Source organism: Gossypium raimondii, chromosome 7 (assembly GCF_025698545.1).
Source record: "Gossypium raimondii isolate GPD5lz chromosome 7, ASM2569854v1, whole genome shotgun sequence".
NCBI classification, from domain to species: domain Eukaryota; kingdom Viridiplantae; phylum Streptophyta; class Magnoliopsida; order Malvales; family Malvaceae; genus Gossypium; species Gossypium raimondii.
The window spans coordinates 33,181,430-33,201,905 of record NC_068571.1 but is presented as its reverse complement, the minus strand read 5'-3'; the positions used below and the strand labels follow the sequence as shown (position 1 = coordinate 33,201,905).

Here is a 20,476-nt window from a genome sequence, read left to right as displayed (position 1 = left end):
ACTCCTTCTCTTCGGGTATTAGCTCAATTGAAATTAGATGAAGTAGAATGGGTTCAGTCTCGATACGACCAGTTGAACTTAATCAAAGGGAAAAGGTTAAAAGCCATCCAACATGGTCATATGTATCAAAAACGGACGATGCGAGCCTATAACAAAAAGGTTCGTCCCAGAGAATTCTACGAAGGCGATCTGGTGTTGAAGAAAATTCTTCCTATATAAAAGAACTTTAGGGGGAAATGGATGCCAAATTGGGAGAGTCCTTATGTCGTAAAGAATGCCTTCTCTGGTGGAGCTTTGATTCTAAGTGAGATGGACGAAAAAAACTTGCCAAATCCTGTAAACTCAGATTCAGTCAAGAAATACTTCACTTGAAAGAAAGGCACCAAAGTGAAAACCCGCAAAGGGTGCTTTGATTCCTTTAAAAAAATAGAGAGGCTAAGGAGAAAACCCGCAAATGGCACCTTAGGCCAAAGGGGATTTGAGTTGAAAACCCGAAAAGGGCTGCTCAAATATTGATCAGATTGAGGCATAAAACGATCAGAGCAACTCGAATCTTGGGGCATGTGGTGATCTTGCTATGCCTGAATCAACAGGAAAGGATAGGCGACATCTTGGGGCATCGACAAAGCAATGTAGATCTCCTAAACATATGTCAGACTTAGAAGGGTCTTCAGAAAGTTTGTACAAAGAAGTTCAAGCTGCGATATCTGAGGCATCTAGTTTTATACTATTCATATTTGCTTCCTTGGAATACTTCATTATTTTTCAAGATACAAGTCAATTCCTCTTTTATTCTCAATATCCTTGATATTTTATTCATTACAAGTTATGCTCTCAAATCAAGTCTATTTCTATCCATTGTTGTGTTCTCTTTGCAAGCATGTTGCATTAGAATAAAGGATTAATGGACTAATAAAACTTTCACAAAGGAAGTTCTGCATATTACTCGAAAAAGTTTCTAAATAATACAGTAACCTGAAACAGAACTTTTGTTTAGAACGAACCAAGTTTAAAGGTCAAAAATCTAAGAAGGAAAGGTCTGAATCAAGGCAATCCTTTTGGATTTTGTTGACAAAACATTGATTGAACAAAATAATCATGAGTTAGTAAGAAGAGATCTCTTTGGTAGAAAATTCTTCGTGCATAAATTTTGGATGTGGCACTTTAAAAGTGGTATAAAGACCAAAGAATTACACGTTTGGCATCTTTAAATAGCGATGGGAAAGGATTGAGAAAAGACCAAATCTCCTCATTTTGTAGTCTTGAGGATAAAGATACAACTTTTTACGACCCAGAAGATTGAACTTGTAGGTTTACAGTGGGGGCAATTTAATTAAATGTTTCATTGAAGACACCGACCAAGAAGGAACGTGTTGAAGCATGGCAATGACAAAGCCTTAATAACTTCGAGTAATCAACCTAAATGGGATCATTCTCGGAAAGATAAAATTCTGCATTCATGCAGACACCCTTCACACATGTCTAGTTAGGAGCATTTGATGCATTTTGATCATGCTATCCTAATCATTAGGAATAATTAGGTTCATTATACAGGTCATGTTCCCCAGAGAACAAATCAATGAAAATTACAGATCTTTTCTCCCTAAGCAGTAGCAGAGTAGATCGAAGGCGGCAAATCTTATCTTCAAGAGTGAGGGAGCAGATTGAAGCCAAAAATCTTATCTCCCTGAGATTACAGTGGAGCAGATTGAAGCCGATAATCCTATCTCCTTGAAGTTACAATGGAGCGGATTAAAATAAAGGATATTATCTCTCTAAAATTACAGTAGAATAGATCGCATCAGGTCTTATCTCCCTGAGATTACAGTAGAATAGACCGAAGAATTCCTAATCGAAAATGGTGAATCTTATCTCCCTGAGGTTACAGTGGAGCAGATTGAAGCCAGAAATCTTATCTCCCTAAGATTACAGTGGAGCAGATTGAAGCCGATAATCCTATCTCCTTGAGGTTACAGTGGAGCGGATTAAAATAAAGGATCTTATCTCTCTAAAATTACAGTAGAGTAGATCACATCAGGTCTTATCTCCCTGAGATTACAGTGGAATAGACCGAAGAATTCCTAATCGAAAATGGTGAATCTTATCTTCTTGAGGTTACAGTGGAGCAGATTGAAGCCAGAAATCTTATCTCCCTAAGATTACAGTAGAGTATATTGAAGCCGATAATCCTATCTCCTTGAAGTTACAGTGGAGCGGATTAAAATAAAGGATCTTATCTCTCTGAAATTACAGTAGAGTAGATCGCATCAGGTCTTATCTCCCTGAGATTACAGTGGAATAGACCGAAGAACTCCTAATCGAAAATGGTGAATATTATCTCCTTGAGGTTACAATGGAGCAAATTGAAGCCAGAAATCTTATCTCCCTGCGGTATAGCGGAGCAGGTCAAAGTCACAACGACGGATCTTGCTTCCCCAACATTGCAGTTAGAAAGATTAAAGCTGCAATAGTGAATCTTACTGCCCAGTCGGTGCAGCGGAACAAATTGAAGCTACAACAACGAATCTTGCTTCCTTGACATTGCAGTTAAACGAATTAAAGTTTCGAGTTACAAATCCTATCTCTCCGACGTTGCGGCGGAGTGGATCGAAGCACCAATTCCTATACCTTTAAAGATGCAGTAGGATAGAATGAGGCAACTCGAAGAAGAAGAGCACCAAGGTCTAACATGACCGGTCAAAATTGGTCATTTTTAGAGTCTTTACTCTGTTCCTGTTACACAACAACGAGCAAAGAGGGGCAGCTGTAATACCCTAATTTTGCCCGGCCCAAATCAAATAAAAAAACAAAATATAAATAAATAAAAAATAAAAATAAAGTTATTAAAAGTCCTTCAATCTAGCAAACCCAAAATACAAGCTAAGTCATTTACAGATAGCCCAATAACCCAAACAGATCCCAAATACCCACTTAACCTAGCCCAAACCAAAACCCAATTAACCTAGCCCAGCTAATGTGGCAACAGAAAACCCTAACAAAGATCCAACAGATTAGCCACGCTAGCGCCTTTCACCCACGCTCGTCGCCATGCACCGCCACGCGTGCCTCCGTACGGCCACCTTCGTACCTCCATGTAGGTCCCCGTATGCCGTACCTGCAAGAAGGACACACAAACAAGCAGGAAAACGAAGAGACGAAAAAACAAAATGGAGTAAAAAAATAGAAAATATAAAAGGATGGTAGAGAAAAATGATGTATTTTGATTTATTTTTCTTTTCGATTCGGCTATATAAAAGTCATTTTTCAATTTGTAAAAAAAAAAGACACGCATATTGAAATAAGAAAATCATCAGAGAAATTTCAAAAGATACGAAAGGTGATTCAACTTTTGCTTCGGTTTTTGTTCTGTTTTTTATTTTCTTTTTCTTTCCTGTGTGTTTTGGATGTTTGATTCTTAATAAAAAAGAGAGATTAGAGAGAGTGAGCGTACCTGGAGGCTCGATTTTTGCTCTCTCCGCAGTCATCGGAGTTGAAGCAATGATCGGAGGTCTTCGAAGGTGACGAATCGCCAGAACGGCGCTCTGAGGGGTGGCCTTCAGTCTTTTTCTTTTTTTTTCTTTCTGGTTGCTAAAAGGGGGATAGGGTGTTTAGGGTTTGTTTTTTAATCTTATACTAATTATTGAAACGGTGTCGTTTAAACCTTGTTTCAATGGTTTAAAACGGCACCGTATTGGCCTATACCCGATGACCTGACCCGAGCGTGGCCAGACCCGTGCGTGGCCAGACCCGCGCGTTTTGGTCTCGGAGGGGATATTTGCACGCCAAGTCCTTTTTTCTTTTGTGCCGAAACCCAATCTAGTCCCCTGGTTTTTTTTAATTCTGGCTATGTAATTTTTGGTTGGTTTCATTTTGACCCGCGCAAAAACTCTGTGTTTTGAGGGGGAGGGAAATATTTCCAATTAATCCTCCATGTTGTGCGTGCATTGCACATGGGTCCTTGTTTGGCTTTATTTATGTTTGTTCCCTAGTAATTCTGTTTTAGCTTCGATTTAATCCCTTTTGTTTTTTTTAGCTTACTATTAATTATTATTACTCTTATTGTTAGAGATTATTATGCTTGTTCGTATTTTATTTATTTTTATATGTATGTACTTTTATTTTAAGTTATTATCATATATTAGTATTTAATCTCATTATGTATTATTTTCTTTTTTATAATGTATGATTATTAGTATGATAAATTTATTGTATATTATTATATTAAGTTTTATATTATTATTATATATTGATATTTAATTTCATCAGGTATCATTTTATTTACTTTCTATGTTAATCTAATATAATATATATATGTTTTTGTGTGATCTTATTTTATAATACCTCTTTTTTAAACCCATTTATATAACTTTGTGTTTTAAAATTAATAATATTTTGCGCAATATTACTATACATATATATGGATATACTATTTTATTAAACTATTTTTATTATACATATATGTACATATAATATATTATTGACTTCATATTATTATATATCTTTTACCTTGTATTTTATTTGCGTTAAGTTGCCTAGTATTTCTTTTGGGATAGACTTTTAGGTCATTATTTTTCAAATGTTGATATTTGCATAATATGTGATGTGAGCTTATTGTCTTATGTGTATTGTATTGCTTATTTATATTTATTAATTATTCGTAGTTCATTAGTATATATTTTGGCTTACTAATTATCATTTCACGTCATCCATTATCAATCCATCCCACTTTATTCGTTTAAAAGGTTACGTCAAATATATTTAAATATCAAAATCATTTTATACAAAAGCCTTTCAAAGTAACACATATACTCGATATTTGGAATCCTCCAGAGAATTGAGCCCTAATGTATTGGGTTCCAATTTTCCTCGTTGAATTTAAATAATCAAAAGTTTTCTTTAATCAAAATACATAAAACTCACTCTCGGGAATTTGATAAGTCGTGTCCTAATGTATTGGATGTGACATGTCATTTCCTTGAAATGAGGATTTTAAAAAAAATAATAAGGGCAATATTCAATGCTCGAAATTTTGAGAAATCGTGCCCTTACGTATTGGGTTTCGATTTTTCATCTGACTTAAAGCAATTGAATATCCTTTTTAAACCTCACCACGCAAGTTTTGAAAATCAAAAGACAAACTTATTCTCGAGGACTAAAAATGTCGTGCCCTAATGTATTGGGTGTGTCATTTTATTACTCTAAGATAAGGAGGTCTTTGGTATCCGCATCGATTTATCCACGCATCTTTTATAAAATTAACATTAATAAAAAAAGGAAGGATCGTATTTTAAAATATCTTCAAATTCTCAACACTAAGACATTAAACAATCAACTCGGTACCAATTTGGGCGTTACGAAGGTGCTAACCCTTCCTAGTATGTAACCGACTCCCAAACCTTTTTCACAAAATTCGTAAACCTAAAACCGTTTTCAAGGTGACCCGATCACACTTCTTTAAAAGATCGGTGGCGACTCCAATTTCATTTTTTAAAGTCGACAACAAACTTTTTTTTGTTTTTCTAGTAATGGTTTCGACAATTACCATAATAAAAAAATTTCTAATCGTAATCAAAGTATTTGTACAAGATTAAAAATAGGGTAAACTATTAAAATTGTCAATTTTATTTATCCCGGGTTACATTTTAGTCACTTACGTTAACGTGTTGTAACATTTTAGTCACCGAGCTATTAATTGCCGTTAACGGTGTAACGGTAAGATGATGTGGCACATTAAATCATCATTTCAAACAAAAAAAAGTAAGTTAAATTATACAATTAGTCCCCATATTTTTTCATTTTGAGCAATGTAATTTTTCTATATTCTTCTAACTTTCTTTCTTTTTTCTTTATTTTCCATTCTCTTCTGTTTCTTCCTCTGTTTTCCTCCTTTCTCCATATTTTTTAACATAGTTTTTCTATGTTTTTCATTTCTTAAAACTTTTTTTATGTTTATGAAAAAAGAAAAGGAGAAAGCCGAAACCAAAATAAAACTTGTTTTGCATATTCTCACCTCACAATTATAAACCCGCATCGTCCATCACCGCTTTAACGAACCAATTTGGATCTCTCAATGACCTAGTCCACAAGCTCACCTCACTCGAATACCTCACCAGTAGTGACTTATGGCAGTCCACCCTCAACAAACTTTCCCAAGCTCATTCCCTTAACCTCCTAACCAACCCCAATGATCATCTTATCTACCTTACCTACAACAATCTCACCCTCTCAAAACTACGATGTTTCACGAATTATTCAAATGAGCTTTACACTCTCAATGACTAAAACGACCGCCATACGAAACTTACGCTCAATTTTATCCAAACAAGTTTGGTTCCATGCTCCCTTTCTCTCTTCGGTTTATCCATGCTCGATTTCCAATCAAGCTTGCTTGGGAATATCCAAGAACGTTTAGATCAATGTTATCGTTTGTTTAATTTTATTCGTTAAAAAATAAAAGAAAAGGAAATGAATAATCTACATGTTTCTGTAAAAGTTTGGAAACGGAAAAAAATTTGTTTTGAATATAAATAATTCAATTTATATTTAGATTTGATTAAGGATATGATTTTTTATATTGATTAGTCGATCCAATTTTAGTTTCAAAATTAGGTTATATTCAAATCGATATTGGATTAAGAATGATTGATATTCGATTTTGAGTGAAATTCAATTTCGAATCAAGTAAAAGAAACAATGACTTGGTTTGTTTGGTGGGCAAATATTATGTTTTTGTAGTGAAGAATATGAGAAGAGAGAAAATAAAAGGGAAGAAGAAAAGGAAAATAAAGAAATAAAAGAAAAAATTAAATTGTTTACAAAACAAAAGTATAGGGATTAGTTTTAACAAATGGAAAACATAGAAAACTACATTAAAAGAAATGGAGAAGGAAGGAAAATAGAGGGAGAAGGAGGAGAGAATGGAAAATAAATAAAAAATAGGAAAGTTCAAAGAACATAAAAGAAAAAAATTAAATTGCTCAAAATGAAAAAAAATATAGGGACCAATTGTATAATTTAACCTAAAATTTTAGTTTGAAATGATGATTTAACATGCCATGTCAGCTTGCCGTTACACCGTTAACGATAATTAATGTTTAGTGACTAAAATGTAACATTTCAAACATAAGTGAGTAAAATGTAACCTGAGACAAACAAAAGTGACTATTTTGAGAATTTACCCTTAAAAATAGGGATGTTTGTAAATTAATATTATCTGCTCTTACTTTTTTCTTTTTTCTTTTTATTAATGCTCTTACTTTTCATTAATGTACAAATAATAGATGAGTGTGACAAATCTTAGAGATAATTGTAAAATTACACATAAACTTTGGTTAATGTGTAATGTTACATATGAACTTTGATTTTATGTAATTTTATACATAAATTTTAATTGAACTCAAATTTTACAAACCACTAACACAATTATTGATATTATGTCATTTTACATACATAAATAATTATATTTTAATATAAAATAAATTGATGTATTTATTTCTTTAAAAATATATAACTGAATTAAAATAAAAGGTTCATGTATACATTTGAATCACAATCAAAATTTTTATGTATAATAGCACCAAATTAAGGCTCAAATATAAAATTGCATATTGAATAAAGTGTAGTTTTGAGATTCCTAAATTTTATGATCAAATAAATTCATTTAACCATACTTTTGAAAAAAATAGAATTTTATTTAAAAATATGATAAATTTGTAAACGATAAAATATATTTAAAATGATAAAATTATTTATATAATAAATAATGAAATATATTTTCATTAATTCAAAATTTTTTTCTAAATTCGTGATCGATTACGAATTTAATAAAAGAAAAACACATATTAAAACCATAATAAAAGAAAACAATATCTATGACATATACAATATTAAAAATTATATTTAGTTTTGAACTTGATAAATTGGTTTGAAAAATATAAATTATTAATTCATATATTAATTTTACCTTCATTTTGTGATAAAAATCTCCCATTCTTAAAAATTAAAAAAGAAGCAATAAATGGAAATTACTTAATAAGTGAAATTGAGTAGTATTTCCAAACCACCGTTATTTTTTGATTGATTGTCCCATACCTAATGCCACTTCTAATTTTTCTTTCACAAGCATTCAATACAGGTGAAAGAAAAGATAAAAGAAGGGGATAACCGGTGATGCTAGCCAAATTTAAAAGCTTAACTTCCTTTTGCTTTTTCTAAAATATTTTCTTTATTTTCATTTTTTAAAAAATTGGAAAATATGATAGAAATAATAAATTCTATTTTTATTTTCATTTTAATGTTATGTTTGGTTTAAATGCTATATTTTATATAAAAATAAAAATAAAAACACCATTATTGTAATATCTAATATTGTTTTAAAAATGATATTTTAGTCTTTTCCTAATTAAGTTATCAAATGAGTATAACTCAATAAATAATATAAATATAACAAAAAGAATCGTTTACTTCACTTTATTGAAATTTATTAGTATGTTACAAATTTCATTAATTGTAAGTATATTCTATTAACGTAAATGATAAACTTTATCTAACTAAATAATATTTTTGTATTTTATATAATATATTGTTTGTAGAATTATACTAATTTTTTATCATAAAATTAAACTAATTTTTTACTTGTGTAATTTAGGTGTATTTTAAATTTGTATAATAATACATTTTGCTATAATTTTTATTCAACATTTTTATTGAACCAAATATAAAAAACTTATTAATTTAATAATTAAATAACATATAATAAATAATTAAACATATTGTTTGAAACTAATTAATAATAATACATGAGATATATACGATATTAAAATGAAAAAACATAAATTAAATTGTGAGCAAAACAAAATTTAAACATGTATAAAATTGATGGAAGTAATAAAGTATGCATAATAAAATTAAAATGTATAAATAAGACTAGAATGAAGCTTCAATTAATTGGTCAAATTAATGTTTTATTAATGCAAAGGGTATGAGCTTAAATCCTACCACATGTAAATTTTTTATTGTTTTAATTTCGGTCACTCACATTGAAGAAAACTAGGTAACTTTGAAAATTTCGCTTCAAATGAATTCTGTTTACAAATAAATTTTGACTATTTACTTGCTCAATACAAAGCCAGACCATTGTTTTTATACTCACAGATAACTTACTTTCTTTAACAAACTAGATAACCTCCAACCTTTACTAACTACCTCTCTAATCGTTTTATTATTCTTAACATGCATCCATCTTCCCTATTGACAAGATCCGAAGAAAACTTCTAAATCGAGCAAAAAGGGAAAGCGACAATGGTTTGGTTAACATATCAGCAACTTGATCTGACGCAGGAACTTCTCCTACAAAAACTGAACCATCGACAACCTTCTCACGAACAAAAAATAAATCTAACTCCACATGTTTAAACTTGGAGTGTAACACGGGGTTAGCAGCAACTGCAACTGCACTAGAACTATCACACCATATATTTGGTGGAGAAGCAGTCCCAATATGCAACTCTCGTAACAACGGTAGTAACCACAGAACATCACTTGTAACAGCAGCAATACTCCTATATTCAGCCTCAGCCGTAGAACGCGAGACCACCTGTTGTTTCTTCGATGACCACGAAAAAGGATTAGACCCAAAGAAAACACAGTACCCCGAAGTAGACCGTCGATCATCGAAATCCAACCCCCAGTTTGCATCAGAAAACCCAACTAAACAAAGAGAATCAAACCGTAGAAAAACAATTCCAAAATCAAGAGTAGCAGACAAATATCGTAATATTCTTTTAAGAGCCGCGAAATGAACTGTGGTAGGATGATGCATAAACTGACATACCCGATTAACCGCATAAGCAATATCAAGCCTAGTCATAACCACATATTGTAACGCACCTGCCAGACTTCTGTACTCAGTTGGATCAGATAAAAAATCACCATCATTCTTAGAAATGTGCGACCAGCTAATCATGGGCGTATGAACACCTTTAGCATTTGTCAAACCACTACGCTTCAACATATCCCGGATATACTTCCGTTGACAAAGATGAAGACTTCCACACGACGACCTAGTAACCTCAATTCCTAAAAAATAGTGTAACTCACCCATGTCCTTTAACGAAAATTCATCATTCAATAGATTTACAAACCAGTTAATAGACGACGACAAATCACCAGTAATGATAATGTCATCAACATAAACAAGAACATATAGAGTGGAATCTGAGCGAACTCGAACAAACAGAGAAGTATCCGACTTAGAGCCAATAAATCCAACTGTCACAAGAAAATTTCGCAACCACTCAAACCAAGCTCGTGGAGCCTGACGCAAACCATATAACGCCTTCTTTAGACAACAGACCAAAGGTCGCCCATCAGAACCAAGCCTAACATATCCCGGGGGTTGCTGCATAAACACCTCACTGTCAACATTACCATTTAAAAAGGCATTGTTAACATCAACTTGTCGAAGTAACCACCCTTTAGTAACTGCAATGGACAAGATTACCCTTATAGTAGCAGGTTTTACAACTGGACTAAATGTTTCTTGAAAATCACACCCTGGGACTTGAGAACAGCCTTTCGCCACCAGACGTGCCTTGTATCGTTCAACTGTGCCATCTGGGTTCTTCTTTACTTTAAACAACCATTTGCAACCAATAACTTTGTGACCTGATGGCATAGGAACAAGAACCCATGTACCATTCCGAATTAAAGCGTCATACTCAGCTTGAGCAGCGGCTTGCCACTCAGGACTAGTGACAGCCTCTTCAATTGTAGATGGTTCAACAACCTCAACCGCAAGAGCCTTAGGCTTAAAAATACCAGCCTTTGAACGAGTGGTCATAGGATGAATATTCACATTAGGCACTGACACATCTGTCCTGTAGGGTCAGACGGAACTCGAACAACAGGTGTGGAGGACTGAGTTTCAGAATTCAAGAAATTATGGTGATCATTATCACCTTCAGTCAACATTTCATTCAACGAGTAAGTATTACAACAATTAGTATTTGTTGGACTAACATCCACTCCATTTTGAGGACTCAGAGACCCAGATACACTAGGCGGACAAACATTTCCAGAAGCAGAATTCCTTCCCAATAACGGATTAGTCTCAAGAATAGGAAAGTAGGTAGGTATAATACTCACCTCCTGTGACCGAGATACACTCGTTGGAGAGAGGAACCGAGACTCATCAAACTCTACATGTCGCGAGACAATAATGCGACCATCCGGCAACAGACAGTGATATCCTTTGTGACAAGGGCTGTAGCCCAAGAACGTACACGGTTGAGATCGAAATTCTAATTTATGACGCTGAAACGGGCGCAAAAACGGATAGCAACAACACCCAAAAACACGCAAATGATCATAAGTAGGATCTTTCCCATAGAGCACACGATACGGTATCTTACCATTCAGCACTGGTGTGGGAAGACGATTTATTAGATGAACGGCACACGTAAACGCATATGCCCAGAACTCCATCGAAAGCCCCGCTTGAGCTAAAAGTGTAAGCCCCATGTCCACAATGTGTCGGTGTTTACGCTCGGCAACACCATTCTGTTCAGAAGTGTGCGGACACGACACACGATGAACAATGCCTTGGGACGCTAACACCAAAGCCAATGCGCGATACTCACCACCCCAGTCACTCTGGAACTGCTTGATGGTCTTGCCAAACTGATTGTAAACAAGTTTATGAAACTGAATAAAACAGGTCATAACTTGTGACTTCTGTCGAATTAGATATACCCAAGTAAATCTAGAACTCATGTCTATGAATGACACATAGTACCAATTGTTATTAGAAGCAACAAAAGCAGGTCCCCATACATCAGATACAACCAATGAAAAGGGATCAGTATACTCAGTATTGGAAGCCGAAAATGGCAACTTATGAAGTTTACCCTTTTTACAAGCAGTACAAACATCACTCATAGAGACTTTATTCAAAGGAACATGGCACTTATGTAAAACATTTTTAACAACAATAGACGACGGATGTCCAAGACGCTTATGCCATAACGAAAACAACTCACTGTCGGCAGTCGAAGTCGAACATTCTATCTGAGCAGCAGACACACTAGGAACACCATCTGGAATAGAGAACCGGTATAGCCCATTATGAATATGCCCCGTCAGTAAAACCTCCTGTGTCACGTTGTCCTTAATCACACAATAAGTAGAGTGAAACTCAAAAAACGCCCCATTATCAGTCGCAAATTGTGACACTGATAACAAATTTTTCCGAATAGCTGGGACACATAAAACATTAGATAGCTGAAGCAACCTAGACCGTGTCGGCAAAACACTTTGACCAACAGACGATATCATTGCGGGTGTACCATCACCCATTAAGATAGAAGACGTACCTGAATAAGGATTGGCATGATGCAAATCGGATGGGTCCCAACAAACATGATTACTGGCTCCTGAATCAGGATACCAAGACGACGTCCCAACTGGTCCGGGAATTGGCGAGTCAGACTCATCCCCACTCACTCTACGTCGATCAGAGTTAGCATGAGACTAGAGATCGACGGATTAGAATAGTCCGACGCATGTATATCTCCCAACCTAGGAAGTCCAAAACACGGGTTTGAGGTGGAAAATACTCGCGCACGCGGCTTGGTTCGCCATGAAACTGTCGTGGTGCCAATCGGATTAGCCGGATCGAGCTAAATGTTATTCACAAACGGATTTGTGGACATTGGAGGAGGAACATTTGGCCCAACATGCTGCCCAATATTTGGCCCACCATAAGACGTCATGCCAAGTCCTCTACGCACACCATCAATTGGCCCACCAGCTTGCGGCCCAGGAGTTAGAGGCCTCCGTTCATCATTCAGCTTAGGCAACCCACTTGGCCCAACGTGCTGACCTCCACGCTGCACATTATAGCCTCCTTCAGCACACCAATTTTGACCAAAATTATTTGAATTTTGACCAGGCCCAAATCAATTTTGACCTGTAGTACAATTAACTTGATTAGTCCCATACTGCTGTTGACCAAAATTAGAAACCTTAGGTCTAGTGTTTGGGTGAGACGACCGCCACCATCGCCGGAGTAAAATTCATCATCTGGTTTTGCTTCGGAAGGGACACTGGAGACGACTCATCACGATGGTACCTGTAATAGCATTTTTGAGCCACATGTCCAAACCGAGAGCAGATCTGACACTAAAGTCGCGGCTGAAACGTCCTTCCACGACCACGCGCCCCCGATCGCCCTCCTCGCAACGAACCATCCGTAGACATATCCTCCACCAGATTTGCAACATACACCACCTCTTGACTGGTCTGAGCATGCCGTGTTTCATATTCAAGCAACGCCTCAACCAACCGTGGAAACGGCAACGAAGTCGGAGACAACGAAGCCAACGAGACGACGCCTTCAAACTCAGACGGAAGCCCCGCAAGAAGTACCGCCGTCCTTTCCGCCATTGAAATGGAAGATCCAGAAGATTCCAATAGAGCACACACACGTTTTAACTTCGTAACATAATCTCGGATTGACATGCTTCTTTTCTTGAGAGAGTGAAGCTCATGGCGCAATCGCGACTGCCGTTGATCGGAATCGGCCGCAAACATTTCCAACGCCAAGTTCCACACATCTTTCGCCAACTGAACATCCATAAAGGACGAAAGAATAGAGGAACTTATAGTGGAAAGAAGCTAGGACGTGAGAAGTTTGTCCTGTTGTTGATACACAGAAGCCACGAGATTTACCACAAGTGCACCATTCGGCGCTTCCACAAACCTCGGCGGCACAGCAATAGAGCCATCAAGAAAACCAAATAGATCATAGCCATTAACAATGAATCTCACCTGTTGCTTCCATTGAAGAAACGATCCTTCATCGAGTTTTACAACGTCATGTCGAGGAAGCGAATTCACCACACGTTCAGCAGTGAACACAGATCCATGAACTTCAGCAGAGTCAGACGCAGCAGAGTTTGTTGTTGCCATGATCAAGAACACCTAGCGACTGATACCATGAAGAAAACTAGGTAACTTTGAAATTTTCTCTTCAAATGAATTCTGTTTACAAATGAATTTTGACTATTTACTTGCTCAATACAAAGCCAGACCATTGTTTTTATACTCACACATAACTTGCTTTCTTTAACAAACTAGCTAACCTCCAACCTTTACTAACTACCTCTCTAACCGTTTTATTATTCTTAACACACATCAACAACTCTAATGAAAATATAATGTAGAATTATTTCTAAAATTTTGATTTTTCACATCATTTAAATAAAATAAAATTATCATTTTATAATAAAAAAGGTTTAACTTTAATTTTTATTAAAAAATGTTTTCTTTTACATTCCCAATTTTTCATCACTGCAAGAAAAAGAATTCCAAATCCATAGATTTAATTTGTTTTAATAAATTTGGCTACTACTATTGTTTTATTTTATTCTCTTTCAAGCACAAAATAAACTGTCGTTTTTTGTTTGCAAAGAGATTGATTCCTTTTCTAAAACACCACCCTACTTCTTCCCTTCCCTAATTCTTCTTTGTTCTTCAACTCCATATATATTTCCTTCAAAACTCATTTCTTATTTTCAATAAAGTTTTAATCTTTATTCCTTTATTCCCCAATCAAAATTTTGGGTTTCTTTAAACATTTGTTGTTGGAGAAAGAAATGAGTTTAAGAAATTGAATATGAAACTCTTATAAAAATAAGTTGGAGAGAATCCAAAATTTCAATTACAAATCTCTCAGGGATTTTCTTTTTTTAAAGCTAAAACAAAAATCGATGGAAGAGGAAGAGAAATCAAGAAATATTGTTTAAAATAAAAGGAATGCTTCTTTTGGGCTAATCTGAATTTGTAAAGTTTGTTTGGATGAAGGTCGTGTTTGAGGTCGTTATTTATTAGTTCTATCCTATTGTTCTTTTTTATTTTTATTTTTATTTTTGAAATTCTAAGTTAAAATTTGAGGAAGAAGATGACATTTGGATTTCTAGGGTACTTCAACTATTTAATTATTGTTTTCCTTTTATTTTGATTAATAATTAGTATCGAGGAAATTATATTTTAATCTTTTAAAATGAAATGAAACACTTATGACATGGTAAATTGTCACATGTGGTATCTAATGATTGGTCCACGTTGTGTCAGATTTTTGTTAGAGCTTTTAATAGAAATGACCAAAATAAACAAACTATTTAACAGAGGTACCTAAATTGCAAACTTTTTATTTTGAGTACCTAAAATGATAATCTTTTATAGTTGAGTGGCTATCTGTGTAGTTTACCTTAAAAAATCTATAAGTACTTGTATTAATACATTGCTAGAATAAATGTATATATTAAAAAAAAGAGATTTTTTAAAGATATAATGATTTATTTGGCCCCAACTTTATAAAAAAAAATCTTTTAGCGTTTCGTTTAATTTATCCATCTCTTTAATCATTAAACTTGTATTGTTTGTCAAATCGTCTCAAATGACTTTGTTGATGTGACATCTACATATATGCCACATTAACATTTAATTATTTAAAAAATATTTGTATACACTTTTAATAAGTTTAAAGTTTTTAAAATAATTAATTTGGATTTGACGAAAAATAAAATCACCTTTTGCTTATAAAGTTGAAAGGCGAATTAAATTATACATTTTCTAAACAAATTACGTATGGATTCCAAAATGATATAGGAGAGATGTTGGGTGTGAACTTTAACACTACACCATTTAGAATTAGTATAAAATAATCATTTTTCTTTGTTAGTCGGATAACAGATTAACTTTTTTTTTTAAGAATAACGAATTAACAATTTTAAATGTGGCATGCATAAAACATGAGATTTCCACGCTACCAAATATATTCTATATTTAACTATGGTTAAAAATAAAAAATTAATATTAATTCATATTAGAATCATACATTTGACTACGGCCAACAATCACCGAAAGCAGAAAGCATAGCTTTTTATCCGTTTAATTATTCCTAAAACAGTGAGAGACAAGTTGAAGCTCACGTCAGCTGACCTGGCATTGGAATATAGCTTCAAAAACAGGACTTTTTATTTTCTCTAACAACTTCTCTTTTTCTTTTTTATAATTCAATCCAATAAAAAAATGACACGTAACCCAACTCGGTGTGGAATTGGAAATCAAGTCTGGCTAGCTCAGTGTAGAAAGAGCAAGAAAAAGGAAAACAAAAATCAAATGTACTAATAGTAATAACGTAAAAAAAAAAGCTTGAAAAATAATTTCAAATACAATCCAAGGCAACTACCGATAAAGTCAAGACTGATTTTTCCCTTTTATTGTTTCACTTAACCTAAGCACCTTTCGCCGGCTTCACCGTCTCAGATCTTCAGCTCAACTAATAGGCAGAGTCTCTTTTTGAACTGATTGCTTCACTTCATCGTCCCCAAATTTCAGGTGGTATTTCCATTATACGGATGTGTATATATATTATTTTCGTTTGGATGCTTTTGATTGACATGCAAACGGGTCAATGTAATTAGGTGATTTTCGGTACTCACGAAACTGTTTGATTTTTTAAAACTGTGAAAAAAAAAAAAAAGGTTGTTGAATGCTGTGTTTGACTGGCCTTTTATGCGTAACCTTATAAGCTATACATTTGGTGAGTGGTTGATCTGTTTGATAGAGTGATTTAACTTGGATATCTGTGCTTCGTTTTACTGGGGGGAGTTTATTGAATAGAATTTCTCATAATATATCGATTTTAAGTAGTAGGGGAACTTTTAGGTATTTAAAGCGGGTGAAATTGTAGATTTGAGTATTTTCGTTTTATGAAAAGTTGTTGTGGCTGAAAGCCTTACCAAACTTTGTTTCCAATGATTTCAAGTTGATTGTGAGCAATACTGCCCTGTGGTTTCTTTTGATGTTTGCGCATGCCAGGCTGCATTTTGATAACCCAATGAAAGTTTAACTCAACTCACCTCGCATTTCATAGGATATTATGTGTGAGAATGAAATGCCGCAATTTCATGAGTTTATGGAATTGATCTCATATGCATACCTGGAATAGTTTTTTTTTTTTTTTTTAATTTCCTTTCATTTCTTTCTGCTCTTATGCAAAAGAAATGGGAGTCTGCTTTATAGCATGTTATTTGATTCAAGGACAAATATTATATAACAAGATATGTTATCTGGTTTGCCAGACTAAAGAAATGCTCCACATGGACACAATGAAAAGACTTCCAGTTCTGTAATATCTGGACTTCAAACTAGCAGATTGTGAAAAAACTAAATGCATTTTACTTCTGCAGTTTTTCCTGGAAATTGCTTTCATCTATCTAACCTAATATTTGTGCTCTGCGCATTTGCATTTTGTTTGTTTTGCGGCTTCTATACAAGAAACCTGTTTTTTCTTTGGTTTAACAAAAAATGTGTTCTTCTTTTTTGATATTTGTACTCACAGATATTCTTCCTTGAATTCCTAGATTTGGATCTTGCAAATTAGAGATAATTCGCAAGAGGAACTATGAGTTGCTTTGGCTGTTGTGAAGAGGATGACATCCACAGAGCCGCTGATAATGGAGGCCAATACGTTGTTAAACATTCAGACGGTAATCCTGTGGTTGAAATTCACATCAAAGCTGATAATATGTGACTTATGTATTTCTGCATCATTTTTATAGTGAACTAGTTAAATGAATCATGATAAGTAAGATGGTATAAGCTCCTTTGACGCTTATGCCCATCGTTAGTCGGAGTTTAGTTTTAAATTGTTCCTTAGTTCCATTATGCTTTTAGATTGGTATTTGCAGGATATATATATATATGTTATTAATTTTCCTGCCTAATTTATTTTTCTACTTGTTACATGTTTATTCATATAGTTTTCTTTTGCATTTTATGGTTCCCTATGCTTTGTTTTGGCTGTACTAAATCTACTGCTGTAATCTGGGTTGATTTTGACCAATTAGGAAACGATGGAGGTTACCAGACTTCTGAAATTGCATCAAAGAGTGCTCAAACTGTGAAGGTTCAGCCTATTGAAGTCCCTTCTATTCCAGCTGATGAATTGAAAGAAATCACAGATAACTATGGTACAAATTCTTTAATTGGAGAAGGTTCCTATGGAAGAGTTTATTATGGGGTCCTTAAAAGTGGGCAGCATGCAGCAATCAAAAAGTTAGATGCCAGCAAGCAACCTGATGATGAGTTTTTGTCCCAGGTTCAATTCTCAGCTATAATTTATTGCATTACTCTGCATCTTGATATTATTTTTAGAGTTTCAGATTTATATCCATTGATGCATGGTTTTCAGGTTTCTATGGTATCAAGGTTGAAACATGAAAACTTTGTTCAATTGCTTGGTTACTGTGTTGATGGCAGCTCCCGTATACTTGCCTATGAGTTTGCATCAAATGGATCACTGCATGATATTCTCCATGGTATGTCTGATGATAGCTTGATTTGTTGCGCCAGTTGCACAATGTTGAAAACCATCATGCGCATTGATGCTTGAAGCATGGATCTATTTGTAATGCTATTATAGAATTTAATTGAAGTTTCTCGTTCTTTTGGAAAGAAAGTATCTGGTTGCTATATTTGCATGTGATGCTGTTAATATTGCAACATTGTCATTCCTTTAATGCAGGGAGAAAAGGTGTTAAGGGAGCCCAGCCTGGCCCTGTTCTGACATGGGCCCAGAGAGTAAAAATTGCTGTAGGAGCTGCAAGAGGGCTTGAATACTTGCACGAGAAGGCTGATCCTCACATCATTCATCGTGACATTAAGTCCAGCAACGTGCTAATATTTGACGATGATGTGGCAAAGATTGCTGACTTTGATTTATCAAATCAGGCTCCTGATATGGCAGCTCGTCTTCATTCCACTCGTGTACTTGGAACCTTTGGTTATCATGCTCCTGAGTAAGTAATTGTGGATTATTTTCATACTATCATCTATTATATTTACCTTTTCAAATCTCTTTTGGTTTTTGATAACACGCGGCTTAAGACAAACTTAGCTGGTGAACATCATATAACATGATATTTCACAAAGCAATCATGAATTGCTCTTTGGATCTAAAGTAGCTTGATTTCTCATTTGATTAGTAAAATATTTCATGGAACAAGCATAAGTTTAATATCCCAACTCTCCTTTCTATGTAGCTTGATTTCAGATTGAATGCCTTGAACATGACTGTTCTGTACTTGTGGTTGGCAGATATGCAATGACGGGTCAATTAAATGCCAAGAGCGATGTATACAGCTTTGGTGTTGTGCTGCTTGAGCTTCTAACTGGGAGAAAACCTGTTGATCATACTTTACCCCGTGGGCAGCAAAGTCTTGTGACATGGGTACTTTTTCTGCTAATTATTTTCTAACATCCAGCCCGTGTTTCATTTTCAAACTTTTTAGACATGATGACTAATAGGAGTTTTCAATTGTGTTAGGCTACACCAAGGCTTAGTGAAGACAAGGTCAGGCAGTGTGTTGATCAAAGACTAGGGGGAGATTATCCTTCCAAGGCTGTCGCTAAGGTATAATTATGTTTGGCTGCACCTGGTGTTATCATTTTATTAGCATATTTTCGCTGTAACATTTCTTCTGTAAAGTTTTCAGGTATGCTTATTTATGGATTCAAATACATTTTAATGTGGTATTCTTGTTTCCTAGAAAAGAAGAGTTTGCACCCACTGAATGTTAAATGTTATCTGTTCCTAAAACATTTTATTTTATTTTTGATTGCAGATGGCTGCTGTTGCTGCATTGTGCGTGCAATATGAAGCTGATTTTCGGCCAAATATGAGCATCGTTGTCAAAGCTCTTCAGCCGCTGCTAAATGCTCGGCCCGGACCTGTTGAAACACCAAGCACATAATTTTATACATCACACGCACAGACACTCTCTCACCCTTTGTATCTCTATAGCCTGTGCGTGCAGTAGTGTTCACACGCAGCATCCAAAATATACAATGAGGGGACAATTAGAAGGTGGTGATAATTTGCTGAAAATTCCAAATTCATCCATTATACACTGTATTCGATTTGTTCATAATGTGAGTTATTCGTTGTTTTTTTCCCTTGAATATATGTTCATGGTATTCCAACTTGTATCCTTTTTGTAAATTTTTTCTTAACCTTTATTCATTTCATGATTGGTGTTTTTTTTTTCCTTCTCTACAAATGGTTTATGCTGAAATAAAATATGCCATATGGGCTATAGAAATATCTTGATCAGGTGGGTTGTTGAAAAACTTTGTGCATTTGTCAGTACATGAGGAAAGGAATGGGAAATAGTTAAAACGCGTATGGTTGGTGTTTTGGTTATGCGATGAATGATGAGGTTCACTTTACAGATGGAAAGGGTGGATATTGACAAACTCAAATGCCTCAAAATAATAGTGGGATTCGTTTGCTTTCGGCCTGCTTGATGTCACCAGTTGGACGATATCATCATACCATATTAAATTATAACGTAATAATAAAACAAGTATGAATAAAAATATTCAAATATCATGTAATAATAAAACAAAA

The 20,476-nt window shown here is 34.5% G+C and overlaps 1 protein-coding gene across 2 annotated transcripts; it reads left to right on the top strand.

Annotated features, from left to right (window-relative positions):
- Positions 1–16,192: 16,192 nt before the first annotated feature.
- LOC105795143 (pto-interacting protein 1) lies at positions 16,193–20,028 on the top strand. Of its 2 annotated transcripts, none has more exons than XM_012624647.2 (8): positions 16,193–16,401; positions 17,408–17,555; positions 17,916–18,166; positions 18,260–18,386; positions 18,593–18,866; positions 19,165–19,297; positions 19,394–19,480; positions 19,692–20,028. In XM_012624647.2, exons 2-8 carry the CDS (start codon positions 17,471–17,473, stop codon positions 19,818–19,820), a joined length of 1,086 nt encoding a protein of 361 aa, XP_012480101.1. In that variant the 5' UTR covers positions 16,193–16,401; positions 17,408–17,470; the 3' UTR covers positions 19,821–20,028. The 2 variants fall into 2 exon arrangements, with proteins under 2 accessions (XP_012480101.1, XP_012480093.1); XM_012624639.2 differs by having other exon boundaries at positions 16,194–16,401; positions 17,430–17,555.
- Positions 20,029–20,476: the final 448 nt, after the last annotated feature.

Bases quoted from the DNA above. Each gene is read 5' to 3' on its own strand.
- LOC105795143 (XM_012624647.2), top strand. From the start codon at position 17,471: ATGAGTTGCTTTGGCTGTTGTGAAGAGGATGACATCCACAGAGCCGCT. The intron at 18,387-18,592 runs GTATGTCTGATG...CCTTTAATGCAG, and splicing joins ACTGCATGATATTCTCCATG to GGAGAAAAGGTGTTAAGGGA. The intron at 19,298-19,393 runs GTACTTTTTCTG...CAATTGTGTTAG, and splicing joins AGCAAAGTCTTGTGACATGG to GCTACACCAAGGCTTAGTGA.